The sequence below is a fragment of the Nicotiana attenuata genome, chromosome 12 (genome assembly GCF_001879085.1).
Source record: "Nicotiana attenuata strain UT chromosome 12, NIATTr2, whole genome shotgun sequence".
Classification (NCBI taxonomy): Eukaryota; Viridiplantae; Streptophyta; class Magnoliopsida; order Solanales; family Solanaceae; genus Nicotiana; species Nicotiana attenuata.
The window spans coordinates 25,824,606-25,836,563 of record NC_032000.1 but is presented as its reverse complement, the minus strand read 5'-3'; the positions used below and the strand labels follow the sequence as shown (position 1 = coordinate 25,836,563).

General features: G+C 40.0%; 1 protein-coding gene across 1 annotated transcript; it reads left to right on the top strand.

The window, feature by feature from the left end:
* On the top strand, positions 9,880 to 10,908 carry LOC109235973. The gene is made up of 2 exons (XM_019402214.1): positions 9,880 to 10,284; positions 10,363 to 10,908. The coding sequence occupies exons 1-2, from the start codon at positions 9,880 to 9,882 to the stop codon at positions 10,906 to 10,908; spliced, it is 951 nt and encodes a 316-aa protein (XP_019257759.1).

The following is an 11,958-nucleotide window of genomic DNA, read 5'->3' as shown; positions in this document are numbered from 1 at the left end:
AGATTCCTGATTTACTTCGTTGATGTAACTCTTTAGTTTCCTCCTTCTTCTGATCAGCCTTTATGTAAGCTTAAGCTATCTCCCAATCTGCGGTTTATGGTATTAGTTATTACATTTAGGCTTTCATGGACACTGAGGAATATCCATGATACAATCCTTTAACAATACTATCCTTCGTCGATGACCTGGGCTCAATTCTTTCTTTTAACTTATACCCGAATCTTCTACGGCTGTATATGCTGCATGTATAAAACTTCCAAACTCTTAAGTGCGTTCATAACATAACTAACTCTGGATCATGAATCGAATAATTCTTTTTGTTCCATCTCAGCTTTCTTCAAATGTAAGCAATTACTTTTCCTGGTCTTTCTGCCCCCTTTTTGCGTGTATACTTAGCTTATCTTCGTGCCCATGCATATTGGAATTCCATACAACTCATATGATCTTGAATATCACTTCTGATTTTACTTCCCGTTCATTAGTCACAGTAGGTGCCTTTTTCTTATGGAGTGCATACAATGTTGTTGTGAGACTATTGTTATAAGACCATTTCCTCCTTAGGTCACCTAGCTTAGGTTAAAGCTTCCTTCCTTACTATTTTGGCTAGTCTTTCATTGTAGTATTTAGGGAGGATTATCTGACTCTTGTAAAGCTGCGAGCTAATTACACCGAATACTTGACTATTTTTTTTACAATTATCCGTAGTTTACGCTCGTGTGCTTGTAGGGTTGCTTCTGAACTTAATATTTTGACTGTCTTCCCAGTGGCTTTCTCTTTTATTTCAGTAACACTTATATGGTACCTTTAACTACCCTGACTCCTATCTGAATATTTCTCAAGGATCACGATATCATATTTGCGAGACTGAATTCACCATATTGGGTTCTACTATGTTTATCTTGCACGATCTGCTAACTCGTCTGTAACCTCCTCTTTAGCCATAACTAGGCTCTTCCTGAATCAATTACTGACTACTCGTTTGCCTATTCTCATATCAATATTCCGTGTAATCTTTCTTGGGTTATTTCCTTTGTCTTAACTTACGTCTCGTACTGACTCCTTATCTATCAATAACATCTTGGGCCGGGACCCTTACTTCCTTTCCTAGACGTCGTGTTTGCATAATATTCTGGAATCGTAGCATATCTGTAGGCTTTGAATAAGTGCAATCTCGTCCCTTTTTCATTTTTTATTGCATTTCCTTTACCATTCCATAATTACTAGAAACCCTTAATTCTGACTCAATGCCACATCACTCCATATTCCCCCCTTTAGAGTAGTACTAACATTTAGTGCTACGATGATCTACGCATAAATGTTTTACCTCTTCATCTTTGGCGTCTTATCACATCATCGATAACCCTCATTTGCCTTGCGGTAATCCTTCTGTGCCAAGGATAACAAATTTCCTTACTCACGAGGGAAACACCTAGTGTAACTGGCACCTATAGTCCCTTAAGCTTAACTTTTCTCACATTGCTTACTTTAGGGAAACGTCTTCCTGAATGACCATTCTCTGAATTCCTCATGAATCTTCTTCTGCGTTCCATTCTATTATCGCCAGAACGCAATCTGAAATTCTCATGATGCTGACTATTATCAAATCACTTAGCCCCTAATTCATGTTTAGTTTATCTTGTTCACCAGCCCGTACTGATTTCTATTACTCTGGGGATTAACTCTCCCTTCTGGTAGTCGCGTTGGAGTCACGTACTTATTTCTCGAAATGAGGATATGACTTTATGGCTTATACTCTTTTGTTGTCTCAAGGCCTGGCTCCTCTCATCTTTTCTTTAACTTGACTATATATCCTATAATACCATCATTTTTTTCTACCGTTGTCATCCACGCATCACATCTTACTCATAACGCTTCATTAACTCTCTTCTCATTTCCTGCTAACATTACTGTCTAACACTTTATTTTGAAAATTTCAACAAGATATTCTTTTGCTTTTAGCTCCCCTTGCTGCATCTACTGGCTCTTCGGGTTACCTAACATTCTTTCTTTACTAGGGACAGGAGCCATACTAAGGTAACATTTATCCTTTCAAGGCTTCCAGTGCCTATCTTTATAGTACTCATATCTAGCTGTACTATTTTTGAGTGTAGCATCTGGGTGTCTCACAAGGAGATTTTGTTAGCACATTTACAATATCCTTCGGAAATGTCAACTAACGCAAACAATCCAACCATCATTTTGGGTTACTCTGTTAGCTTGTATGGGTCCACCAAATCGTAGAGTACCTGGTCCTCTACAAGTTTCTGCTGGGAGCCCTTAGTAAGGCAGTAAGTAAATGAGGCGGAGGATTTTTTTTACGTGGAAAAATCCCGCACAAGGTGATCAAAAAACCACGACCTACCCTGTAGGCTTTTAACTTCACTAACTTGTAATCTTACCTATTACAAGCCACTTTACAATGCTTCCGATTGTAAAGACTTCAAACTAACTTGTGGCACCTTTACCACAAGCCACTTTGTGACTATCCTAGTTACTAAGGCTTTTTCTAACTTGTGGTGCTATCACTACAAGCCACTTTGCAATACTACGATTACAAAGACTTTTCTTTATGACTAAATCTAGCCACAACCTAAACTTCAACGAGTCTGAGGATTTACAAGAGAGTTTGTAATCAGTAAAATTCTAAGTAAGCAATTTAGGAGATATTGTAAGTGCAATAACAAGGTTACAACTCAACTAGGACAACAATAATCGATCGTTTTGGAACTGGTCCGTAGTGGCGTTCAACCTTGTTCTTCAAGCTTGAGAGAATGATCTTTTCTGTTTTTGCTGAAGGCTTGAATGAATGAAACTGAAACCATTCAGTGATGTTTTGTATAAAAACCCCTTTGGTACATCTTGGTCACATCACTTGAAATGATGTGAGTACTTTGTTTGGTTAGAGAATGAGTGGGATGACAGTGTGGTGTAGTGCGGCAGAAACAGTGCCGCCAGTCACTTCAGTTCCAGCTGTGTCCAAATGACTTGTGCTGCTATATAGGAACCATAGTAGCATCAGGTCCTTGTTTGGTTCCTAGCTCCTATAAGTGTAGCAATTCATCTTTTACTGGAGTCCGTTGGAGTTTGCAGCAATCCAAGGCAGATCAAGTTCCCTAACTGGTTCTTGTCAGAAAGTTTGTTAGATCATTAAAATATAAGGTAAGAATATTTAAGATCTATCAGTTTCCCCTTTTTGATGATGACAAACTTAAACAGTTATAAGGTCAGAATTAAGGCATCAGAGAGCAGTGTCAAAGAGTTCCCCCTGAGACGATGCCTTCAGTTACACAAGAACCAGATCCCCCAATGTGGTTCCCCCTGAGTCCTATATTAGTCTTTCTTTTTCCCCCTTTTGGCATCATTAAAAAGAATAAAAGTGCAAAGAAGTCCAGCCAAGCTAACCCATGCCACATATGTGCATACAAACATGAGGAAAAATAAAAGACAACGAGGAAGCACTAGACAAAATAAAAGAGAATGCATATTAATAAATTTTTTAAATATAGCGCCTTACCTTTGAAAAACGGAAGAGACAACATTTGACTTGTTNTGATCCTTTCCATTGTTGAGAACATAGCATTTGCATCCAAATGTTCTAAGATGAGTCAGCTTGGGTTTTCTTCCATTCAACAATTCATAAGGTGTCTTATTCAGAAGTGATCTGATCATACACCTGTTCACTATATAGCAGGCAGTGTTGACAGCTTCAGCCCAGAATTTTTTTGCAAGTCCACTGTCAATCAGCATTGTTCTTGCCATTTCCTCCAAAGTTCTGTTTTTCCTTTCTACTACTCCATTTTGCTGGGGAGTTCTGGGAGCTGAGAAGTTGTGAGTGATTCCATTTTCATTGCAGAATTCATCAAATTTAACATTGTCAAATTCTATTCCATGATCTGATCTGATACAAATAACTCTAGATTCCATCTTTACCTGGATTTTCTTCACAAAGGCCACAAATACCTCAAAAGTTTCATCTTTTGTTCTGAGAAACAGAGTCCATGTGAATCTGGAATAGTCATCCACAATCATGAAAATGTATCTCTTTCCTCCTCTACTTTGCACCTTCATAGGTCCACACAGATCTATATGTAGGAGCTCGAGCGGCTTTGAGGTGCTCACACCTCTTTTTGACTTAAAGAGGACTTCACATGTTTTCCTCTGGCATAGGCATCACAAACTTTTTGAGCCCTGAATTATGACACAGGCAGACCATGGACCAGGTCCTTCTGAATTAGTTTGTTCAAAAGAGAAAAGCTTGCATGTCCCAATCTTCTGTGCCAAAGTTCAGCATCATCGTCAACAACCTTCAGACAACTCAGATCACCATTTTGTAAGGATTCAAAGTCAGCAACATAGATGTTCTTGTATCTTTTGGCCACCAGAACTATTTCACCAGTCACAAGGTCAGTGACTGTACATATTTTGGACAAGAACTTCACCTTGTTTCCCTTATCACAAATTTGACAAACACCCAGGAGACTGTACTTAAGTCCATTGACATAGTACACATTTTCAATAGAGTGAGTGAGTGACTTCCCAACTTTTCCAACTCCAAGAATGTACCCCTTTTTGCCATTGCCAAAGGATACGCTCCCTCCTTGCAGGGCTTTTAGTGAAAGAAAGTCTGTGGTGTTCCCAGTCATGTGTTTCGAACATCCACTATCCATGTACCATTGTTGACCGTTTCCCTTCACTGTTCCCTGCACAAGAAAATTAGGAGTTAGTTTTAGGAACCCAAACAAGTTTGGGTCCCTTGTAGTAACCAAGAGGATGAATAAGAGCTCTCTTAGTCCATGCAGGTAAAGTGCGTTTTCTGTGAGTGGAACCTGGTCCCTCTTTTGTGGTCACAGTTTCAGCAGCCACTTTATCTTTTGGTACTGATTGATCCTTGGCCTGGACACCTTCCATGGAGTGCCCAGTGTTCCCACATTGGGTATGAGGCCAGTAATCAGATGCAGTGGCGTTCTTACTGTGAGGGTTGTAAGGATCTTTCTTCCTTGGGAACCCTACTGTCCGCCCTTTTTCACTATCATTAGTGAACAAGGCCGTGGTAGCTTCTACGAACCGGGTCCACTTTAGAGACTTTTCAAGATCATCCATTACTTTTTCTAGATTGACTTGGAGGAGCTCGTTTTTTTTAATTTCAGCACTCATCCTACATCTTAAGGCCTTCACCTCATCTTCAAGTCTAGAATATTCCTCACTCACTATCTCCACTCCTCTTTCAGAGCTTTCAGGTTTGACTCAATCAAAGGCTTTGCTATTAGTTCCCTTTGGTCAGAAGTTTCTGCCAAGAGATCACTCTTTTCTTTTCTAAGAGTTTCAATGGCTTTCGTTTGATCAGTAATTACAGCAACTAAGTCTTTTCTAATATGTTCAGATTCTTCTATTTCTAAGGAACAAGGAATCCCTATCCTCCGCAAGACTACAAAAGGCAGTAATTAAAACATTAGCTAAACACATGAGTTTTTTTGGAGAATAGGATTTCAGATTTTTCTGAACATCCCTGAAGGTTACCTCTTCGTTGCCATTGTCTTCATCATTGTCTGATTGAGCCATCAAAGCAAGCGTTGAGTCATATTCAATCTCCTCGCCTTCAATTGCCATCGTGGAACTATCATCAGTGTTAGATTTTTCTAGTTTTGCTTGTATAGTTCCCTCATAAGCTGTTTTTAAAGCCTCCCATATTTCCTTGGCAGTGTCGCATGTAGAGATTCTGTCGTACTCTTTAGGTTCCAATCCATCTACCAGGATTTTCTTGGCACGAAAATTCTTCTCCATCGCTTCTTTGCCTGCTTCGGTGTATTCTTCAGTGGTCCTTTTTACAAAAAAAGGAATTTCATTTTGTACCTTGATTGGAACAAACGGACCATCGCAGATAACATCCCAAAGCTCGCAATCCTCAGCCATGATGAAATTATGCATTCTAGCTTTCCACCACCAATAGTGTTTTCCATCAAACTTGGGTAGGTGGTATATGGATTGTCCTTCTTCAAAATTTAGTGGAGCCGTCATGAGGATCCTTCCTAGGTGTTAACCCGATAGGAGAAACCCGCTCTGATACCAATTGTTAGCTTGTATGGGCCCACCAAATCGTAGAGTACCGGTCCTCTACAAGTTTCTGCTGAGAGCACTTGGTAAGGCAGTAAGTAAATGAGGCAGAGGATTTTTTTTACGTGGAAAAATACCGCACAAGGGGATCAAAAAATCACGACCTACCCTGTAGGCTTTTAACTTCACTAACTTGTAATCTTACCTATTACAAGCCACTTTACAATGCTTCCAATTGTAAAGACTTCAAACTAACTTGTGGCACCTTTACCACAAGCCACTTTGTGACTATCCTTGTTACAAAGGCTTTTTCTAACTTGTGGTGCTATCACCACAAGCCACTTTGCAATACTACGATTACAAAGACTTTTCTTTATGACTAATCTAGCCACAACCTAAACTTCAATGAGTCTGAGGATTTACAAGAGAGTTCCTAATCAGTAAACTTCTAAGTAAGAAATTTAGGAGATATTGTAAGTGCAATAACAAGGTTACAACTCAACTAGGACAACAATAATCGATCGTTTTGGAACTGGTCCGTAGTGGCGTTCAACCTTGTTCTTCAAGCTTGAGAGAATGATCTTTTCTGTTTTTGCTGAAGGCTTGAATGAATGAAACTGAAACCATTCAGTGATGTTTTGTATAAAAACCCTTTAGTACATCTTGGTCACATCACTTGAAATGATGTGAGTACTTTGTTTGGTTAGAGAATGAGTGGGCTGATAGTGTGGTGCAGTGTGGCAGAAACAGTGCCGCCAGTCACTTCAGTTCCAGCTGTGTCCAAATGACTTGTACTGCTATATAGGAACCACAGGAGCATCAGGTCCTTGTTTGGTTCCTAGCTCCTATAAGTGTAGCAATTCATCTTTTACTGGAGTCCGTTGGAGTTTGCAGCAATCCAAGGCAGATCAGGTTCCCTAACTGGTTCTTGTTAGAAAGTTTGTTAGATCATCAAAACATAAGGTAAGAATATTTAAGATCTACCATACTCTAACCCCAGCCGGTTCCTGATATTCGTCCTTCTCTTAACTATTTCTGTTAGCTCTCATAGAGCATAATTGAGATGGGTGTGACTAACTGTACATACCTCTGTTACAATTGAAGGTATCTCAAAATGCTTATATTTCTCTGCTTGAAGTGTAAATACTGTTAATCTTCATTAACTGGGTACCTCGTACCCTTCATCATGTTGCTTCTTTTACTTGCTGAAACTTGTGTCTACCTTCCGATTCACTTATTCCTTTTTATCGTAAGAGTGGATAGACATTCTTGCCTAAGGGATCCTTATCAAGAAACTTACACGTCTTAGTACACGCATTATCTGCTGAATACCTCATTTTTATCCATCATAAGCATGATGCAATAATCGATTTTCTCTGACTCAAATCTTCCACAGCTATATCTCTTACCAACCGTCTTTCTGGATGTAGGCATCGTCGTATTATGAATAAGATAGAGTTAGGATATGGAGTTCTTACAATTGAGCTCTATCACACGATCTAGAGTAAGAAGAAAGAGTGACAGTCCTAAATGCCCTATAGCCTCATGCTTATAAGTGTGGTGCACGACACACCCATAAACAAGACTCTACTAGACACGACTGATAGACTCCCTAGGACAGAACTGCTCTGATACCACTTTTGTCACGACCCAAACCGATAAGCCGTGACGGGCACCCGGTACCTTACTCAACCGAGTACCAACATAACGTATCTTTTCATGTCATACTATCATAGATAACTGAGCCGGAAGGCTGCCGTGAAATAAGTAGAATACAACATGTAATACCAACTTATACATAAGACATACAGGCCTATAAGACCAAAATAACCACTCGTACACTGAACATAGGCTGACAAGGCCATACAATCTTTTACGTATATGACATATGTCTACAAGCCTCTAAGAATACATAATTTTAATAAAGGTCGGGATAGAGTCCCGCCATACTAAACAATACACGTCTAAATCATACTAACCAAACAAGCAACTCCGAAGCAAATGGAGCGCACCAGCACCTTCCGCTGAGCTGATAGCCTACTTGGAGGGCTCTCGACCTGTCTATCGGGACATGCTGGCATGAAACACAGCGTCCCCAGGCAAAAGGGACGTCAGTACAAATAATGTACCGAGTATGTAAGGAATGAAAATCAGTAAATAATAGACATGAGAGGAACATGGAGTAAAAAGACTCTACATGTAAGTCTGAATAACTCTATAAATCATGAAATACTTATAGTGTCATACATATGCGTATGAATGTCATGTCGTGCATAGGTACATATGTTCATAACATCATCAAGCCTCTAAGGGCATCCCATCATATCATCTCGGCCACTGTGGGCAAAATCATCAACGTATACCAGCTGATCAAGTGGTGGTGCGTATATAACGACGTAACCTTTTCCCATATCCCATATACATATATATATGCGTATATAAAGCCATCTAGTCATGGGTCAATGTACATGTATAAATGCATGAAATGCATAAGAAATACGTTAATAAGATTTCTCAGAATGTCACAAAAATAATATGCATGTCGGATAAACTTGATCAAATACGTATTTTTCTGAAACCCATGAACAGAAGATATAATAATAATTCACGTGGGGAATCAAGAATATAGACATTCCTAGTATTTCTATGAATAGAGTCATTTATGAAAGTTGTGCATTTGCTTGTTTCGTTTGCATCGTATTGATCATGCCAAAAGAAAGAAGGGATAGCCTTAATATACCTGAGTCGATTCTCTTGACAATCCTCTAACACACGTTAATTGCGACAAAACACGGAACAAGTCGTATGAAAAGCTCGAAGCAATCACGTTGCTATGCAAAGAAAATCTTGGCAGAAACTTTTCCTTAAGCACTTAGCAATACGTTGCTATGTAAAGAGATTTTGGAGAATGATCTTTTGTTGAACTCTTTCCTTAAGAGAATAGAAATAACATTTAGAAAGAATAAGGAATCTTGGCTGAACTCTTTAACGTTACTATGTTCCTTTTCTTAAGAGATTGGAAGAGAATTAAGTATTTTATCCTTGATTATTAGGTGGGCCCACATCTCTAGCTTAATGGCACCTAATTCCTTCAGGTGTGACACATCTACATCTCTTGCAAGAGTCATCAAATGACAAAGGAGAGGTGCTGCCACGTTAGTCTTAGCTTGGTCTTATCCAAGATTATTAATTAATTACCCTCTAATTTTCATTAACTTGCTAATTTCCCCCATTAACTAATATTTCACATAGTTAAGAATTATCTCGAATTACTTAAAATACTACTCTTAATATATTTTATGTACCCTACTATCGTGGTCATGGGGTACGTTGTATGACATAAGTCCATAAATGCCAGGTACTGAAGCTCAAACATTATTTTATCCAAATTGACAACCTTCAACGAAACTTATTTTCTTTGATTCGTTTACCCTTTATCCTTCACGGCACTTACTTATCGTGTGTTATAAATAGCATAAATGTGTGTACCCTCAAGATAATCTCATTCCCGAGTCTACGTCGATTAACTAAAGACGAAATTTTATTGTACGAAAATGCGGGATGTAACATCTCTTTTCCGAGCTTCCACTAATTTATTTATGGCGAACTTTCACGTACAAAAACATGGGGTGTAACAGGAACTCACCAAACAGATCGAATCAGGAGAAAAGAAAATTGAGGCTAACAATAAAAAGGTAGAAACATACAACTCACGGGTTGATCAAATATCTGGGCACCACCGATTTTAAAGGGTTTGGATTCGAAGAATTTGTACAGAAGCCTTTCCTACCAAGTGCGGCTCCGAAGCCCATTTCGAAGAAATTCCGCATGCCAGAAATTCCCAAGTACAATGGAACCACTGATCCTAATGAGTATGTCACTTCTTATTCATGTGCAATAAAAGGCAATGAGTTAGAAGATGATGAAACTGAATCTGTTCTGTTGAAAAAAATTGGAGAAACTTTATCGAAGGGGGAAATGATATTGTACCACAATTTGCCGCCCAATTCCATCGATTCCTTTGCCATGCTTGCTGATTCGTTCGTAAAGGAACACGCTGGAGCAATAAAGGCCGTGACTAGGAAATCAGACCTCTTCAAAGTAAGACAAAAGGACAACGAAATACTAAGGGAATTCGTATCTCGGTTCCAGATGGAACGCATGGACCTATCACCGGTCACGAATGATTGGGCTGTCCAACCCTTCACTCAAGGTTTGAATGAGCGAAGTTCGGTAGCATCATGACCACTAAAGTAGAATTTGATTGAATATACGTCTGTGACTTGGGCCGATGTGCGTAATCGGTACCAGTCAAAGATCCGAGTCGAGGATGATCAGTTAGGTGCCCCTTCCGGTTCTGTTTATCCAAATAGATCCAAAGGCAGGATTCAAAGAGACATCGAAAGAGAGCCCCGATCAAACAGAGATCGGTACCAACCATACAGCGCAGATCATAGAAACAGTGGACCAGGACGTAATCCCGTTCGGAATGATCGAGTACAAAACTCCCGAGGGCTCATGAGTAAGACTGGCTTCGATAAACATGTCGAGCCCAAGGAAGCGCCACAGTTATCGGAATACAACTTCAGCGTCGATGCATCGGGCATTGTATCAGCTATTGGACGGATCAAAGATACTAGATGGCCCAGAACCCTACAATCTGACCTGACTCAAAGAAACCCCAACCAAATATTCAAATACCATGGAACCCATGGTCACAAAATCGAAGACTGCAGGCAATTGAGGGAGGAGGTTGCTCGTTTATTCAACGAAGGTCATCTTCGAGAATTCTTGAGTGACCGAGCTAAAAATCATTTCAGAGACAGGGATGCAAACAGGAGGAACCACAGCACGTGATTCATATGATCATTGGTGGGGTCGATACTCCTCAAGGCCCGATATTAAACGCACCAAAGTTACAATCACAAGGGAGAAGCGTACCTGGGACTACTTACCAGAAGATACCTAATCTTTGAACGATGAGGATGCAGAAGGGATTGAACAGCCTCACAACGACGTACTGGTAGTTTCTATCCTTATTAAAAAAATTCAAGTTAAATGTGTTTTGGTTGATCTAGGTAGCTCGACAAACATTATTCGATCGAGGGTCATAGGGCAACTTGGCCTCTAGGATCAAGTCGTGCCTGCAGCTCGAGTACTCAATGGTTTCAACATGGCGAGTGAAACCACCAAAGGGGAAATCATTTTTCCAGTAAACGTGGTCGGAACTATCCAGGAAACGATGTTCCATGTATCGAAGGATGATATGAGGTACAATGCACTACTCGGAAGAACTTAGATCCATAATATGAGGGCAGTACCTTCGACGCATCATCAAGTCTTGAAATTCCCAACACCGGAAGGAATCAAAATGGTGTACGGCGAACAACAGCGGCCAAAGATATGTTTGTAACTGATGAGGTAATACCAGTATCGGCACTAGAATCAACAAAGGGACCAGAATCAAAGGAAAAGCAGGAAGCCAAATAACAACCACAGTCGTCGGCCTCCACCAGATCGGAACAACAAGAAATTATCGAGGATGATGATTATATGATACCTCAAACCTTCGTTATCCCCGATGATTCTGATGCCACGAAGTCAACTGTTGAAGAGTTGGAACAAGTCACTCTGATCGAGCATCTGCCCGATCAAAAGGTATACCTGGGCACGGGGTTAACTCCCGAGCTCAGGAAAAATTCATTACATTCCTTATTGAAAATATAGATTGTTTTGCTTGGTCCACCTTGACATGACAGGGATCCCACCGGAGATTACCACTCATCGATTGAGCTTGGACCCAAAGTTGAGACCGGTAATGCAAAAGAGAATACCTCAGTCTGAGGTAAAGCTTGCATTCATCAAGGATGAGGTAACCAAACTTCTCAAAATAGGATCCATCCGGGA

Coding starts and splice junctions, on each gene's coding strand:
- LOC109235973 (XM_019402214.1), top strand. CDS start 9,880: ATGCCAGAAATTCCCAAGTACAATGGAACCACTGATCCTAATGAGTAT. Junction 10,285..10,362: donor GTTTGAATGAGCGAAGTTCG/GTAGCATCATGA, acceptor AATCGGTACCAG/TCAAAGATCCGAGTCGAGGA.